Raw genomic sequence first — 19,048 nt, forward strand, 5'->3', positions numbered from 1 at the left:
CTTCACCAAAGAAGGCGGAGTCGGCGAGAGTACCCGCGAAAGTCGGTAATCTCACGATTGCAGCCACAACACCTACAAAAGTGGAAGAAGCCAACGCCCGGAGGCCCGAACAATGGACTAAGGTGAGCAACAAGAGGAAAAAGGACAAAAAGAAGCTCCGCCCGGAAATAATAATTATTTCCAAGAAGGGAAATATGTCCTATGCCGACATCCTCCGAAAGGTGAAGTCAGACCCGGAATTGAAGGATTTGGGGGATAATGTGAGCCGTATTAGGCGAACACAGAAAGGGGATCTGATGCTGGAGTTAAGTAAATCCGCCGACAAGTCGGCCGATAACTTCCGCGGGAAGGTGGAAAGTGTACTTGGAGAGGAAGCTGAGTTAAGAGCTCGGAAACAGGAGATAGTGGTTGAGTGCAAGGACCTAGATGAAGTCACCTCACGGGAGGACATCTGTGCTGCGCTAAAGCAGCAGTTCAACCTTGGCGATATAGACCAGAGTGCCATAAAAAGGATGAAGAAGGCATATGGTGGCACACAGACCGCTATTATTAGTTTGCCGGCGGAATCAGCTATTAAGTTGATTACCGCGGGCAAGGTAAGAGTAGGTTGGGTCGTGTGCAGGCTCAGGGAACAAATCTCTCTAAAGAGATGCTTCAGATGCCTCGATTTCGGCCATTTTGCGGCGGCATGCACTAGCCAGCATGATAGGTCGAGGAGTTGCAGGAAGTGTGGGGAAGAGGGCCACCTCATCAAAGATTGCACCGGAGATCCACGGTGTATGTTATGTAGTGGGAAAGAGGGCGTGGATGGCCGGCATATTGCGGGAAGCAGCAGATGTCCGGTATATAGGAGGGAGCTGAACCGCACAGGAAAATGAGATTGATACAAATCAATCTCAATCACTGTGAAGCAGCTCAGGACCTGCTCTCGCAAACCATTCGAGAGTGGAATGTCGATGTCGCGGTTATTTGCGAGCCATACAGAAACTACGGCGGTGCGACTTGGGCGGTGGATGCGTCTGGCAACGCCGCAATCTGGGCGTGCGGAAGACAGGCCATTCAGGAAGTCATGGCCCCCCCGGCAGCCGGTTTTATAAGGACGAAGGTCAACGGTGTCCATATTTACAGTTGCTACGCTCCTCCTAGTGCAACCTTAGCACAATATGAGGAGATGTTAGACAGTCTGGTGTTGGATGCTAGAGACCGCAGCCCTAAAATCATTGCGGGCGATTTCAACGCGTGGGCCCTGGAGTGGGGAAGCCGATCGACGAACACCAGAGGTCAAATTCTGTTGGAGTCATTTGCGGAGCTGGACATCGTGCTGGCCAACGTTGGATGCGTGCCCACCTTTCGAGGAAGAGGGTCGGGTTCGATCGTTGACCTGACATTTGTTAGCACTTCACTGGTGAGGGGGATGGCTTGGCAAGTGAGTGAGCACTACACCCACAGTGACCACCAGGCCATGTTCCTCCACATTGGGAACCGGGGAAGCAGTCAACGACGCTCTGGAGGTGGAAAGGCTAAGGCGGTTGGCTGGTCCATCGGAGCTTTCGACGAGGAGACATTCCTGGCCGTATTGGAGGGAGCCCATGATCCGGATGGAACAGCGGTGGAAAGGGTCACACAGCTGTCTCAGCGTGTAACCGAAGCATGCGACGCTACGATGCCACGACGACGTTTGCACCACGGCAAGAGGCCAAACTACTGGTGGAACACGGAGATCGCTGCCTTGAGATCCTCTTGTCTCCGAGCGAGGAGACTTTCCCACAGGACAAGAGGAAGGCCGGAGCACCAGGAGCGTGAGGAAGAATACAGGGATCTGCGAAGCAACCTTAAGAAGGCCATTCGGAGAAGCAAGCGGGAATGCTACCAGAAGCTCTGCATGGAGGCTAATACGAATCCGTGGGGTACAGCCTACCAAGTTGTAATGAAGAAGATCCGCGGACGAAAATTACCTCAGGTGACATGCCCACGGCTCTTGTTGCAAATAATTGCAACTCTTTTCCCGCAGCAGGAGCAGGACGAAAGAGAACCCCAACTGGCAGCTCAGCAGGACGTCTTCTCGATCCCTGATGTTACCGAAGAGGAACTTTGGGAAATCTGCAGACGTATTGGGGACAGCAAGGCTCCGGGATTGGACGGAATTCCGAACAGGGCTCTGAAGGTGGCAGTCAAGGCCAGACCAAGGTGGTTCGCAAGCACATTCGAATCGTGCATGGCGGAAGGAGTGTTTCCCGCCCAGTGGAAGAGGCAGAAACTGGTCTTGCTACCGAAGCCTCGAAAACCACCCGGCGTGCCCTCTTCATATCGCCCTATTTGTCTCTTAGACACCATGGGGAAGATGTTGGAGAGGGTGATATACAACAGGCTGCTCCCGTTCATCGAGCTTGCGGGTGGTCTTTCAGAGCGGCAATATGGGTTTCGGCGAGCCCGTTCTACGGTCGATGCAGTAGCAAAGGTCGTGGAATTGGCTCGAAATGCGATGGCCATGGGCAAATGCTGTGCTCTGGTGACGCTGGACGTCAAAAATGCTTTTAACTGAGCCAACTGGGGCTAGATTAAGGGCGTTTTGGCCAAACTGGGTGTTCCTAGCTACTTGGCTCGGCTCATCGAGAGTTACTTTTCGGATAGACTTCTCTGGTACGAGACGGACGACGGGCCGAAGGAGTACATTGTGACAGCAGGTGTGCCTCAAGGTTCTGTATTGGGACCACTGCTGTGGAACATAATGTACGACGGAGTGCTTGGCCTTCGCGTGCCGGAGCAGACAACGCTGATTGGTTTTGCGGACGACTTGGCGGTAATTGCAATTGCAAAGCATCCCGAGGACGTGGAGCTTTATGCAAATGAAGCCATCCATACCATCAAGTCATGGTTACGAATGGCCAAGCTGGACCTGGCGGACGAAAAGACGAAGGCGGTCTTCATTACCAACCGTAGGAAGAACAACACGGTTACCATCCGGGTTGGTAATCGTGAGGTCGTCTCAAAATCGGTTGTCAAATACCTGGGGGTGATGATCGATGCCAAGCTGAGTTTCAAGGGACACTTGGATTATGCGCGAGAAAAGGCAGCAAATGCCAGCTCATCCCTTGCAAGGATGATGCCTAACGTGGGAGGGCCGAAGTATAGTCGCAGGCTACTCATCGCGGGAGTGGTAAGGTCGATCCTGCTATACGCGGCCCCTGTCTGGGCGGGAGCGTTGAACCACGCTGTCAACCGGAGGAAGATATGTTCGGCATACCGGCCAATTGCGCTAAGGGTGTGCAGCGCATTTAGGACGGCGTCGACGGAGGCAGTGTGTGTTATCGCAGGAATGATCCCTATAGATCTTCTAGCGAGCGAGGCACACTGGCTCTACGAAAAACGGAAGGCAAATCCAGCCGAGGTGAATGCGGATTTCCGAAAAGCCATCAGGAGAGAGTTGTGTGGCAAGTGGCAACAACGATGGGATAACTCCGACAAGGGCAGGTGGACCCATACATTGATCCCGTGCATCGAGAAATGGGTCAACCGAAAGCACAGAAAATTGAATTACCACCTGACACAGTTCCTTACGGGACACTGTGGCTATAGGAAGTACTTGCATCGCTTCGAGTTGGACGAGTCTCCCAACTGTCCTGAATGCGGTGCTACACTCGAGGACCCGGAGCATGTAATGTTCTATTGTCCCAGATTTCTACAGCAGAAAAGGAGGTTGAACAGCATCTTAGGGGCGGACATCGAGCCCTCCAACCTGGTGGAAGAGATGTTGAAGTCGGAGGAAAACTGGATGGCGGTAAATGAGGCAGTAGCCGTGGTGCAGACAAAACTCCTGGAGTTGGATCGAGCTCGGAAGGCGGCGCGACGGAGACGTGACATGGACGAGCTGGTATAGCGAACCAGAGCCTCCCCCGCGAAGTAATACTTCACGGTGGTCCCGCGGGGAGGGGCGGAAGAGTGGGGGTGGTTTTAGTGGATGTGAATCCCACACACTGCTGCAACCTGGCGCAGCAGCGTCTTTCTAAGATTTCCACCTCCATCCATAAAAAAAAAAAAAAAGGTAAATATTTAGCAAATCCATTAAGTCCATATCTCAACGTCTTGCAGATACTGTCCGATATTTTGTAGCGGTACAGTTGCTTGAAAATCATAGCGCATAACCACACAAATACTCTGGATGTGGTTCTCATTAAATTGGCAACAGAGCGTCGGCCACACCTATTGACCATGTTGACGATTTGCTGAAAACCGCTTAAGCTTACCACCTCCCGCCCCTCCTAAGATTTTCCTAACAGCTTGCATTCTTCCTCCGTTATTCTTCGCCTTCTACTTCTGAAGCGACCCACTAATCCGCCATTCTTTGAAAGTGGATTCCATGGCAAGGTATAACCCACAACGGAGCTTGCAATGTCACCTCCCTTATAATTAACATGTCTGGCCAGCCTGACCAGATGAGGGTGGAAAATATGTCGGGCCAGGGTACTCCGACAGCATCCCGCAAACATGAGTCTTTGAAAGCTTAGAGCTTGCGAGTTGCAGTGGTACTCTCATATAAGACCGGAACAATCTCAGTTCCACGTGCATTTCTAGATTTGGGGCAAAACAGCGGAAAGAGCTGTTGGTGTGTCGAGCTGTATCAAGTTTAGCCCCACTGTCGGCACGAACGATGCTTCCTAGACAAATACCTTGTTTGACGATCTCGAGATTCTATCCATTATTCCAAATGGAATGCGCTGGCCAATCAGACTGTGAACTTTGCTTTGAAGCTTTGTTTGTCCATTTTTCCCCAGATTTGCGATGAAAATTTCGCTTAATAGTGGGGATAGTGAGTTCATTATCATTATATATCCCTTTATGATTACTTAACGTGAAGTATGTTTCTGATATGCAGGTCGTCGCTAGTTTTGTGTAACCCTACAAAGTAGAGAAAAGGAGACGTTTGGAAAAACAGTAAAAGGCGAAACCTTCCACCTTCAAGCACAATCGGTCGCATAATGAGGTCGGGCAGAATAGCAAAGGGCCAAGCTTTGCCAAGTCTTGGAAGTAGTCACGGTCGGGCGTGAAATCCTAGCGACAAACTGATCCCGGAGGCGTGGATTAGCGTTGAGCCTAAGGTGTATGAGCGCCTGGTCTATAAGGGCAGAGAGGAGGTGTGTTCCTACTTCGATATTCCTAAGTGGTCGGTAGGTATCACAGGGCAACATGCGAGGAATAGACTGTATCAGTTTGTGCACCAACAAGATCAGCGATACCAGGAAGGGTGTGAAGTTCAACATTATCTCATTCGACGAGATTTCGAAAATACTTGCTATTTGCATCAAGATCTTTATGGATAAGGAAAAGCTTACCAATTTCTGCTCTTTGAAAATCCACCAACTCGGGGCACTATGACTGCTGGGAGGAAATCCTTGACACCACCTGGCTATCAAACGTTGAGACTTTCAGGGTAACGGAAGAGTGTGCCTGACCGACATTTTTTTCTTATCATATCTGGATTTCAAATTCGTTGTAAAGTTTTGCCGTCCTTTTAAGAACCCCAGGAGGGTCGACTGGAAGAAGTTTGGTCAGGCTATCAAAACCAAACTTATTGTTGCTCCCAATGATAAGATTTGCACAACAACAGAATGCATTTGAAATGGCCTTTAAGTTTCGTGCATAGCAAAATACAGAAATACGCCATGGGGGCATAAAGCTTTAAAATCTGTTACAAGCATAAACATTGACAACCAAACTATATAGACCGATCTTGACGAGGTAATTGGTACGATTGAATGGACGCTACAACACAAATAATATATCTTTGCAGGTTCTAAGCAGAATAAATTTTGAGGAATTTCTTACACAATGGATAGTATTCATAGAACTAGAGCGGGAGTACACAGAAAGCGATGAAGAAACAATAAAACATTTGCTTGAAGTACACTTTCAGCATTCAAATCTCATCTTGGGGCCGATAGATACATACATACACGACATCGAGGGCACCTTCAATTATGACGCCTTCTATCCTTCACATGCTAGAGTGGAGAAAGATCCACATATTGGTCGGACAGAAGTCTATTGGGGCAGAATTCTTATGGGTTGCCTACAGGGAGGGATCTTCTCTCCTCTGTTTTGGGTCCTAGTTATGCACACCTTGATATGACTCCTGAAAAACATAAAAGTCTGGGCACAGGCATTTGCTGACGATCTAGCCGTAATAATTATCGGCAAGTTTGCGGGCACAGTATCTGAATATTTGAACCTAACGCGGCATGCAATCCACAGTTGGTGCCTCTATAATGGACTCACGGTGAACGCTTGGAAGACTGGACTAGTTATGTTCATTAGGAACTTCAGGTGGGGCAGCTACACAGTACCCACCTTAGCAGGGGCGGAAATCCAGCTGTTATAAACAGTCAAATATTTAGGAGTACATATCGACTCCAATTTAACATGGAAGCGCTATATCCAGGAACAATACTAAAAATCCTGCAGATTGTTTTGGTGCTGCAGGATTGCGATAGGTAAAATCTGGGGACTTTCACCAAAACAGATTCATGAGATGTATATATATAATGAAACCCATCTTGATGTATGCATGTCAGGTGGTCGGGACTGAACTTTGCTAACAGCAGGAAGCTGCTGACGAAGATTCAGAGGCTCGGTTGCCTAAGTATTACTGGAACAATGGGTAGTGTACCGATCGCAGCATTCTAAATTTACCTCCCATTCATTTGGAGGTGAAACGGACAGCGGCTAACGACGCATGATATAATACTGTTGGCGCGTGGAAAGGAGGCCAAGAATACGGTCGTAGGCCCATCTGGAAATTCTTTGGAAAACATCAGGTGGCTCTGATGTCTAGATTCGTCTTCAAAAAGACATTCTAGGTCGTAATCACCAAAAGAGAAGAATTGTCGATAAATGGCTATGAGCCTGTTTGGGTTACAGACTTAATAATCTTCGCCGATGGGTCATGGAAAACTGACCGGGCAAAGAGGTTTTGGCCGATTGAACAAATCGTGTCTGATGCCAGGGCGCTGAAACATCAATGGTAATGGGTAAATTGACAGACTGGTTTGTCAAGGTTCTGGATCCATATTGGTGGGACCAGAACCAGCTCTTGGCATCCGGTCATCCACTGTCAAGTCCACTCTGAAGGGAAAAATTGCAAGAGTTCACGCAGCCGCATGGAGCAATTTGAACTTCTACTGACAGACGACCATCTTTGTGAAATAACCCGGGGCCGCTAGAGTTGCATTTTTGTTGTCCCTTAAGAAAGGATATGAAAACCGTAATAGCGCTTTTAACGGGATACTGCTTCTTAAACTACCACATGGAAAAATCAGAGTGGTGATCAAGGTATGCAGCCAATGTGAGAAGGAAGAAGAGACGTTCCTATAGTATGCAGCTGCCGGATTCCTCAGATGTTAGACGAAGATATCTTGGTAAAATTTTCTTCAACGAAGAGTCTGCCCATTCCCTTTTTCTGGAGAGTTTTCTCAGATTTGCCTGCGAACCATAAAGTCTGTCAAGACATGATAGTGTATTGGAAGCAAAGATACTGGGGATACTGGATAGGTTTTTTGGCGAGCTCCAAGTGTAACGTAGTTATTGTGTCCTACAAACAAGCCGCAACCAAGGCCTTGTTCTCAGCGCTGATATTCTCCAAACAGGCAAGGCATACTGGTATTCACTTTTGACTTGGTTCTCAGTCACAGCAATTGACTAGGCGAGGGTTTTAACAGCCGCTTGTTCCGACCGGCAAGGTTCCTTACATTCGCTAAATCGAGGACGATCTGACCCTCCTACAACAAACATTCATCACGAGAGTTTTTGGGTCAGAAGGAAATAAACGCATACATGATTGCTGGAGTTCGCGGGAAACATTTGCCCAAAGTGAGATAATTCATTCTGTCTTCGTAAGTCTGGCCAGCATTGAATGGGAACGAATGGAAACAATCTTGACCAAACACATTGATCGAATGAGGGTTTCCTCATATACCAAGTATACAAGAGCTATAGGCCCTCTACTAAGAAGAGGTATCTGAATGAAAATGAAATATTCGTTGCAAAGCCAGCCACATTTAAGTCAAAGAATTCCTGTTAAATATGGCAACTTTTGCAAGAGATCTCTAGCGAATGCATGTATTATAAAATGGGACATTAATACTTTTATAGATTCAGGAGTATAAAAGTAAAATCCTACAATATGCTGACCCAGAGATTATTAAAAGCAACATTAACTTAAGCAAGAGATCTAAGCATTCTGAATCTAAAACTCAATAAAGGGAGATAAAAACCAAAGCAAAATGTTACAACTCTTCGTGATTTTTGGTTAATAACTTGAAACTTAAATATTCGAACTCACCTCATGTGTTGTGAAATATTGAAAGTATCTTCCGAAAGCTTCTTTCAGCCAAGTATAACCCCACCAGTCGCACGTTACCAAATTGCCAAACCATTGATGTCCCAATTCGTGAGAAATTACACCCGCCACCCGCTGTTGATTAAGCAATGTCGATGCCGATTTATCATACAATAAACCTGTTTCCCTGTATGTGAGCAAACCCCAATTTTCCATTGCTCCTGCAGCGAAGTCAGGTATGCCAGCTAAATGCATTTTTTCAAGACCATGAGTACTGTATGGATAGTTGGTAAACGCTTCCAAAATTTTTAGCAGCTTTGGTCCAACATTGTAGGCGTATTCGGTTTGATCATATGCTTCAGGACGAGCGATTACAATGAAATCCTTGTCACCTCGACCTCTGAAGTCAGAGACGAGGAAGGCCACTATGAAAGTTGACATAATCGGAGTCTCTTTGAAGGTAGTAATTGTGGTGTTGGTAGTTCTGCTGGGAAAAAGATTTGGTTGAATCGATTCGGCTCATTTAGATCGTTTTCGGACGATTTACATGTTAATTACGCTAGTAGGGAGCGTGTTACTAATAGCATCGAAGTGACTGGGATGTGTGATGTCGAATTGGAACGTCGCCTTGAATTTCGGTTCATCAAAAGAGGGGAATGCACGGCGGGCGTGATGGGTTTCAAATTGTGTCGAACCGATGTATCTGAAATAAAAAGATATACAATCAGAATCCACATCTGAATTATAAAAATCGGATACTTACACCTCCTCTCCTTTTGCGTTGGTGTACTTGCTCTTATAGAAACCTTCCATGTCATCCCCCATTTTACCTGAATAATTGAATGCCAGCACATAGTCTATGTCGGTTTTTAATGCCGTATCCAAGTTGACACTAAATTTGTCTGTTATAAGGTCAACCTCTGTCTGATTACTAATTGTAATCACGTTTCCAGAAATTTTCTCTTTCAGTGACGTCCCGGAAAATGTCATGTCCTTTGCATGGAGGGTGATCGTCTTTAAATTGGCCGAATAAGCTCTGAGTGTTATTGCCACAGATCCGTCGAAAGTGAACCGTTTAGCTCCGTCAGATGCTAGCAAATATGGTGTTAGAGAGATCCTATAGTTTGATGGCCGGATTGTGTCTGGTATTCTGTAGTCTACACTTTGTCTATTGGAATCGGTGGTCTCCGAAGCAGGAGCGGCATTATTATTTCGAAAACCAATTGCCAAAAGGCAGAGTAACAGGTAAATTTGCTTCATCTGAAGATAAAATTTAATACACTCACTTAAAATTTTAATAACGGATTGTACTTATATATATTAGACATATTATATATATGGTTGCTATTAAGGCACATCCTTCGGTGTTGTAAATAGCGTGAGTGCGTTGGACAGTTAGATCGAGGACCTTAGCTCTGGTGATGGTTGCCTTTAGTTCAACCCTGCTAGCACTACTTTTCAAATTATGAACTATTTGGCCAGAGCATTCACATAGTAGATGTTCCATGAATACTCCTTCTTCGTTATAGACACACTAAATCTTCTTATAATGCTTCTATTCTGAAATTATGTCATGCCGAACTAGTGGTTATGACCAGTCAAAATATCTACAATATTTATGCAATCCACCAGTTCGTTAGCAAGGCAAAGTTTGCATTTTTTTTTTTGTTTCTAAAACAAAGAGTTTGGTGTGTGTTGGAAGGCCTGTTTCCGATTTATTATATCACCTTTTGCCAATAATTATAATAATCGTTGGCGCAACAATCGAATTGGATTTGAGCTCTCAGCTTATTACAGCGCTTCAGTCAAGTCTGCAACGGTACACACCAATCACTCATCATCATCAACGGCGCAACAACCGGTATCCGGTCTAGGCCTGCTTTAATAAGGAACTCCAGACATCCCGGTTTTGCGCCGAGGTCCACCAATTCACCACCAATCACTAGGTTTGTATAAACTTCAGTTTGGAAGATAGTTACATATGGTCCCAGAAAAAAACCCCACTTCTTATTTTTATCTTAGACGTAGACGCCTGTTCCAGAACCTTACTTTGTTTTTGAACCGTGTCGAAGGTTCCAGTATACCCTGGAACAGGGCCAAGCAATGGGCTGCAAGGTAGACTAGGGCAAAATATAACTCTCTGAAATCTAACCCATCACTACCTGCGGTTGATATGTGGCTTTCCAGGAACCTCTCATCTTCCAAGGCCGGTAGTTGATAGCGATAGTAACACTCTGTACGAGGGGACAGTACTATTAACAAAACACTGCAGATATATAAATCCAGACTGAAGAGTCGAGAAATACCTCATGCGAATGTTATGCGAACCAAACCCATTTAATAGTTTTCAATCGAGGTAACTGACTGTATTTGAACTGAGGCTCACCAATACCTGGTTGAATCAGTGACTAAGCTTGACCTTACGTCGGTTTCTAGCACGGTGGACAAGGATTTCCATCAAACTTCCCAGTACGTTGCGTCATATCAATACCTACGGATTAAGGCTGGAGGATTACAGTAGATTTTCGAAGAATAATAATTTACTATTATTAACTTTATTTGAGCAGCTATCGTAATGGGGAACATTTCGGAGTCTAGGTACCGTGTGAATGGACCACCATAGTTTTTTGGGACTTTACGACTTGGTGTTTTCGAAGAATGGGTGGGTAATTGGCCCCTTTCGGAGCCCCGCACTCTACCCTTTCGCAACTAATGTCAAAACTACTACGTTTTTCGGAAAGTACTCCTCGAGATTCATTCGATTCATTTGATACGCCACATGACTACATTCGGTAAAAAAAATAGCGCACCCCTCTTTTAGATGCATGGGCCCCCACTTAAGTGCAATATGCAGCAATTAAATTTATAGTTTCAAATTTTCTACCAACTTTTGTGTCAATAGATGTAACCGTTTTTGAGTGAGTTGCCAGATCCCCCATCAGGCGCTTCCCTTCGTGTGGATAAGGAAATTTCCGACGAACAGGAATATGGATGAAAGAAATACCATTAAAATTGAAAGACAAAGAGGATATTGACGCCTTTCTGCTTGATTATGGGACCACCGGCGCAGATACGGCAATAAGTGATAAGGAGGAAGTTCCGAACCTATATCCCTTGTAGCGAAACGATAAAATACTACGATGGACGGACAACCAGATATTGATAGTGGAAAAGTCTTTACGAGCACAGAATGAAAAAAATGATGAAGTGCTAGCAAAGGTACTCAGAGTAGAATTTTACTTGAAGGAGATGGATCATATCCTGATCAGCCTCTACGAACTCGGCCCTGATCTGATTAGATTGTTGCGCCAACGATTATTATTGTTCTGCCGGAAACATTTTCAAAGCAAATACTCATCATTGAGGCCGACACCGTCATGGAGATGTGCGAGGGATGGAGTTAAGAGGCCGTGTTCACCGGCATACGCGGTAGACCGCGCGTACACGGCGAACGGGCTTAGGGCCATTACCCCAAAACTACTCCTGAAATACCAGACGCAAATAAGGTGATAGGCTACTTTTCCAAACCGCAGCGATCGAGACGAAGAAGCTTCTCCGCTTTCTAATCACTCAAGGTATTGTGACGGTGGTAATCACCTCCAGACACTTACCTGGAGTAAGAAAGTAATTTATTCCGTAAGTAGAACAGTCACTTGGTTGAAAGTCAGTCTAGTGACAGCTTTCATACACCACCATGAAAAGCAGGATCGATGTTGCATTCAAATAAACAAATCAAATCTATAGAAAAGGCTTTCATTGAATATCTGCTACTAACCAAAAATAAATCTCCACAATCCAATTTGGATCGTTCAAGAAGAAACGAGGAGAGCAAATGCAAATTTTTCATGATCGGGGTTGCTAATCGATTTTTGGAGGCAATTAAATGCCGAGATTGCCTCATAATTGTTAAACGATAATTTAATTAGGTTCTCTGAGGACATCGGTGTTTGGGTGGCAAAGAGATTACTTGGTGTCTCACTTGGCACTTCACTCACAAATTTCGATTGATTGTGATCCCTAGTTCCGCCAAACTCTTTCGGGTATCTAACTTCCCACTGTCCCCGCATTTCTTAAGGAGATATATCCTGCCACGTTGCCACCATGCACTTTGTATTGCCGTCATTAATATCCAGCCCAAGATTTCGCGCCTCCTGGTCGATCTGGATGGAGGCAGTATATTCATCTTGGGTTGTTCTTTCCATAATGTAAATATCGTCAGCATAGGCCAGTGGTTGGGTTGACTTGAAGGAAATTGTGCCTCTCCCAGATGATGCATGATAGGGCGTCCCCTGGTCTTAAACCGTTGTTGATGTTGAACAGTGTCGAGAGTGATCTTGCAGGCTTATCTTATTCCGGCATATTGGTCAGGGTTATCAATTTCGTCGGGAAACCGAATTCTCTCATGACTTTGTACGTTAAAGTCGATGAAAAGTTGATGCAGCTGATGACCATATTCCAACCGTTTTTCCCTTGCTTGTCCCAGAGAGAAAATCTACCGCGGATTTGTCTGGAGTGAAGCTTCTTTGGTATGGGCCGATGATGTTCTAGGCGTATGAGGCTATCCAAACTAACAAGATGGCGGAGAATATCTGTGGATGGTACTCAGCAAGGTGATACCTCTATAATTGCTGCGCTGTGTGTTATCTCCATTTTTATGTATGGGACAAATAATGCCTCGTTGCCAGTCGTCAGGCATTGATTCGCTGTCCCAAACCTTGATGAACCGCTTAGTGTACTTGGTTGTCTTCATATTTAATCAATATGGCTATAATTCCATAGGTGCCTGGCGTCTTATGACTTTTAAGTCGAAGAATTACATGGATTGTTTCTTCCATTCTTGGTAGTGGCAGCATTTCTCTGTGGCTTTCGGTTAGCGGGACTTCCAGCTCTACGATACTTTGGCTTTTGAGTAGTTCATTAAAATACTCACCCCATCGCTCTAATATGCCCACACGGCTAGAAATCAGATTTCTAACTTTCTCTCGATAGGATGACCTTTTTTGCGACAGGGGCCAAGTATGTTTATGGCCGTATAAATGATGACATTCTTCAAGTGGTTCTGATGATCATTTGTTGATGCTTCCTCTCTAAGCCCCTCCATTATCTGCGGTTAATGCAGGATCCATTTCCCCTTAAAAGTTTTACGGATGGCTTTGTTATGGATGACTTCAGGTTTCGCTCTCATCTGATTGTCAGAGAGGATTTTAGGTAGTGTTGTTATTCATGTCAACAAGATAGTGATTTGGGTCTATGTTGGCCCTCATATATGTTCTGAAATTCAGGCTGAAAGGTGGGGGCGTTCAATCGACATGTGGTCAATTTGGTTGAAAGTGGTCCAGTCTGTAGCGGCTTATGTTTATTTGTGGATCGCTTTTCACGCAAACCAGGAACTTCCAACAACCATTTCGTATGAATTTTCTAACTGAATAATCCCCAGTGCGTTATCATTGGTATCCTTATGTTAGCTATGAAATCCAACGTACCGACTAGATACGGGCTCCGTTCCTACTTATAATAATCGTTGCAAAAATTTGACCTTCTATAAGTCTGTTAATAACAATTAGACTGTGTTTCCAAATTGATCTCCTATATAATATCGTGTATACTGCTACCAAATCTTGTACTTCTAGGATGAAAGTTAAGGAGGTTATCGGGTAAAATATCGTAATATGCTATTATTAACTTTATTTCACCAGATATCGTAGTGGGATGTATTTTGAGGCCTAGATTTCGCTGGGTAGGTTTTGTGATCGAGACCTGTTTTGGGGTACTTATTTTGAGACCCCACTCTCTTGTGTTCATCCAAAACAGTAATAAGTTTCGTACTAATCAACTCCTTTCGTTTGATACACCATATGACAAAATTTTGTGAAAAAAAAGTTTACAACCCGCTTTAGCATAGCCCTCTTTTAAAACGCAAAATGATGCCAGTCACTGCATTTAGAGGGATACACAAACCACATGTTCTCGCCAAATTTCGTGATAATCGATTCAGCCGACGGACAGACAGACAAACTTCTGTGAGGAGTTGCCAGATTTGCTATCAGGTGCGACCCCAGGCGGGGCATACCTATTGATGTGTAAATACGTGTTCAAGTACTTTTCTTTTCTGACTGTGCATGGGCTAGTGTTTGTTCATCTCTCGTGCCTGGACCAAAATGGCTATGGGAAGTATGTAAAGAAAATAAAACCGCTATGGACGAATTGAAAAGGATCGGCTACACTGCCCCAGTAAACAATTTGTGCCATTTAATGCTGCAAGTGTTCAGATTTGGAGAAAGTGGTGTTCAAATGAAGCACAACTCTACCAAGAACACCAATGGAAAAGCCAAAAGAAAATTATGACTGAAAGGGCAAATTCGACCCCCGCCCTATATGCTCAATAGGTACCAAGGATCGTAAAACTTTCAAGCTAAGTCGTCCTGCAAGGAAATTGCAAGAAAAAAAAAAGGATCAAAACTGCGAGGTTATACTTGCAAACAAGCCGGGGCAAATCTAAAAGAGATAGGGTTTAATATGGTACCATCTTGCTTGGAAAACATCCGCTTAAAGAGGATGAATATTATTCAGGGATGAGTCATATCCTCCGGACATCACAAGATAGCAATCACTGACTGCTCTCAGCACCGTTCATAGGAGTATTCCAGTAAAACTAACCGAGATCAAAGCACTGATTCGGAAGAACTACCTTTTATGCAGTTTGAAGCTGAGCTGTCCGAATTCATCAAGGACAAGCACAACGTGCACCAAGCCATTAGTCGAAACCCCTGTTCCAATAGTGTCACAGGCGACCCAAGAGAGATTAAAGTACAAGGCCATCTACCTCCATTCAAGTAAGAAAGCGAGAGGCGAAGAGGGGAAGCTTTAGGGAATCAACAGGCGCCGAAACGCAAAAAGGCATCTTGACTAGTCCAACAAACGGATCTAAAAGTTCAGTAGGGGGAAAACATGTGCCCAAAGTGAGAATGTCGACTAGCGAAGCGAAACCCAAGAAAAATGAAAATGGTGGATGGGCTAAGGAGGTAAATAAAAAAAAGAACAAGAAACCAAAGGTTCGATTAGCCCCGAGTCAAATATTAAATAGGGGAAAGCTGAACCCGACTTAAGAGACCTAAGCGGAAATGTGAACAAAATCCGAAGATCTCAAAAAGGGGATCTCATATCTCAGCTGAAAAAATCTACCATAGGAAAAACTGACGACTTTCGCCACCAAGTTATAAACCTAGTTGGGGAGATTGTCGCGGTACGTTTCCAAAAGCATAAGAGATATATTCAGTGCAAGGAACTCGATAAGGTAGAGATCTGCATTGCCTTGAAACAGCAATTCAAGCTAAAGGAATTTGGGGAAGAATCTATCGAGAAAAGCTTATGGCAGTACTCAAACGGCCACAATGCGACTGTCAGTGGAGGCAGCGCAGAAGTTGTTGCCCGTGGTTCGGATTGGATGGGTTGTTTGCCGGCTAAGAGGACAAATCTCTGTGAAGAGGTGCTTCAAATGCCTGATGTTTGGACACTTCCCGAAGGCATACACTAGCGGCGTCAATTGATCCGATCGATGTCGAAGGTATGGGGAGAAATGACATACTGCCAGCGAGTGTAATAGGGACCCGAAATGCAGTTTGTGCGAAGGAAAGGAGGGACGAGATAAATGGCATATTGCCGGATGTTAATTGTAATGAAAAAATGAGGTTAATATAAATATACCATCATAAGTGAACAGTGCAGAAACTTTGACGGTGGCGTATGGGTCACTGATTCCGCAGGTGAAGCGGCGAATGGGCGTGCGGTCGTCAAACTATACAATATAGTATGGGCCAGGCGTCTAGTGTCATTTTGTGGGCAAAAATAAGCGGTATGTTCGTATAAAGTTGCAACGCCCCACCGAGTCTCACACTGTCTGAGTTTGAAGACTTGGTAGGCGATCTTGTTCGCGACACAAGGGGACGAGGCCCAAAGGTGATAGCCGGTGACTTTAATGCGTCGACCATCGAGTGGGGCAGCAAAAAGATTAACGCAAGGCGACAGTACTTATTAAAAGTATTCGCCCAATTGGATATAGTTCTGGCCAACAAAGGTTTGTAAACAACTATCGGAAATTGTAGATCTGACTTTTGTGAGCCCTACGCTGTCACGTAACATGACCTGGCAAGTTAGGGAGGACTTCACTTGCAGCGACCACCAGGAAGTCACCTTTGAACTAAGGACGAAGCCACAGGACAGACGACCAGTACGAAGCACGGGTAAAGCCGAAACCCTAAAAACGCCGGGCTGGTCTACAAAAGCAATGGATGAACAAACATTTATGGAACTGCGAAGACGAACTTAACCTTCGCAGATTACCCTTTTGTTAAAAATCATCCAAGGGTTAATATCGCAGGTGAAAAATACTTATATAGGTTTAAATTGGACACCTCACCTGATTGTCCAAACTGCGAGGATTTTTCCAATATCCTAGGCTCGTGGAAGGAAGAAGGAACCTAGAGGAAACCCTAAGTGAAGTGTTATCACCAGAAAATGTTGTTCGGAAAACTGCCAGGAGGATTGGGGTTTGAAGTTAGGAAAAGATAATGATGCCGGGGTGATATTTAATACCTATATTTCCAGGATACTATACATCCAGGAAATAGAAGATATCTCACTCGAAATAATCTTGGATTGTCACATTGTCACGTAGTCACAAGTTCCTGAGACTCACTACACTCAGATCAAAAGTCTAGTTGATCAAATAAGTAATAAAATTTTATTGTACCACATTGTAGTCTAATGTGGATTTTAATTTAAACTAGGTTTGTTTAGATTTTCTTCTAAATATATACATACGACTTCGAAACAACGCTATTATGCCATTATTGATAACTTTGACGTGAATTTTCCTATTGTCTTGTTCCCTATCTCTATGACACAGAATATAACTTCCATGTTTGTTGGTAACTGACAAAACAGGCAGACCAAATCTTAATTTCAGCTCGTGCAGAATATAAGGGGCAATAATTGTAAAAATTTTGATGTTTAGAGGATGCCAGATATTTTTTACTGCTGCTTTTATGGAGAGGATAAGCAGCCGATAGAGGTATAAAACTGAAATCGCAACAAAATTATCAAATAATTATGTTCGATGTATTGATACCCTAATCAACAGTGCAATTGAAAACTCATCAATTCAGTATATCTTCAATTACAAATAATGTGGGAATAAATCCCTGGATATTAACTCTTTTATTGGATTTTTATCAGCCGCAATAAAAGCTCAATTAGTGATTACCTACATAAGGTCAACTTGCATTGGCGCTAACCGACATCTCTGATAAGGTTATACCCATAAACGTGGCTGATTCAATGCTGCGATTATAAATCGGTTATGGTTTTGAAATGAGCCATCGATGGATTTATTAGCTTTAAAAGTGCCATTCTCTTACGTAAAATATTAGATGCTCCATCCCAATGACTAGGCCAATTTTTCTGGTAAAAACAATACTTCAATTTACTTTTTTTATTGCTGGTTATTTCTACCTGATAAATTCGTCTACTTTTCCAAACATTTTGATATAAAATGTTTATTACCCCATGTGACAAAATCATGTTGTCAGATCTTTTTTAAAATATCAGCCAAGTTGACGACTAACAGCAGCATTTTCGCACAAACACAAAATTATGAAAATTGACCATGGAATGTGCTAGATTATTGAAAACATCTTAATTTTCACAAAAAGGGATAAAAGGAGGAATAGGGAAGAAATAATAGAAGGACTTGGAAGAAATCAGAATTATTCGCACATGAACTGAAAAAGAAATGAAATAGTAACAAAATTGCAAGACTAAATTTTTGTGGTTTACCAATATCAGATGATTGGATATGATATTCAGGCTTCACTAAACTTTTTAGATTCTCTATCTGTAATTCAATTAATTTTCGAATATTTGCAGATTTTCTGGCATGACGGTTTCTTTGTTGTCTATTCGTTATAGTGTTATAGCCAGATGCCCAAGAACCTTTTCCAATTATTTCTGGCCCTTAAAACATTTAGTTTGGAGCCCAGCAGTCAAAGAATAGATTTGTTCTCTTTTCTTTTTCCACAACTTCTCCCAAAATGTCCAAATCCAAATCCATCCGGCAGACACTTTAAAACTTGTCAAGGCTGAAACAATTATCAATGACATCCTTTTACACTTTTATAGGACACCAATGAATTTGAACGCACAGTTTCTTTATAATTATTAAGGATTCACTTATTACCGTTGGAGTTTCTCGATTCGGCTTATTTAGTTGTATATATGTATATGAATAAAAAAATTACAATAAAATATTCAGCACTTTATCATCATAGTTAAAACCAAATCCTTTACTAACCTTACTTGTGAAACTTTCTTTCTTAAAAGCCGTAAAATAAGTCTATCCTACAGTACTCCCCACCGGGAGTAAACTAGCCACTACCTTCTTACAACTAACTGAAAAACGATTAGCAAAGCTGCTTCTATTTAATAGGAATATATTTGCTACAATGTTATACATAACATTAACAATTAACAACTACACACACATCTTTCAAAGTAACTCTCATTCAGAAAATCTGTTATCAATACTGATATCATTTTGTATTGGAAATTTGATAAGTACGAAACAAGTAACTCTTAATTCCTCTGTTGCTGATGATCGACTGTCTCCAGGGGCTTGTAGAATGTCACTTTTTTAATGTAAGACAACTTACAATAGAAGCT

General features: G+C 43.6%; 1 protein-coding gene across 2 annotated transcripts in view; it reads right to left on the reverse strand.

Moving 5' to 3' along the window:
* LOC119657226 (membrane alanyl aminopeptidase-like) overlaps positions 1-18,836 on the reverse strand; it is a 21,933-nt gene extending 3,097 nt beyond the window's left edge. Inside the window, exons 1-4 of one of the 2 annotated variants that reach the window (XM_038064039.1) lie at positions 18,681-18,836; positions 9,096-9,592; positions 8,880-9,035; positions 8,336-8,816 (exon numbers count right to left, since the gene is read on the reverse strand). In XM_038064039.1, coding sequence (XP_037919967.1) covers positions 8,336-8,816; positions 8,880-9,035; positions 9,096-9,592 — 1,134 coding nt within the window. In that variant the 5' untranslated portion in view covers positions 18,681-18,836. Of the gene's footprint in view, positions 1-8,335; positions 8,820-8,879; positions 9,036-9,095; positions 9,593-18,680 lie in introns of both variants that reach the window. The other variant, XM_038064038.1, reaches the window with a different exon arrangement.
* Positions 18,837-19,048: the final 212 nt, after the last annotated feature.

This window comes from Hermetia illucens, chromosome 5, assembly GCF_905115235.1.
Source record: "Hermetia illucens chromosome 5, iHerIll2.2.curated.20191125, whole genome shotgun sequence".
NCBI lineage: Eukaryota > Metazoa > Arthropoda > Insecta > Diptera > Stratiomyidae > Hermetia > Hermetia illucens.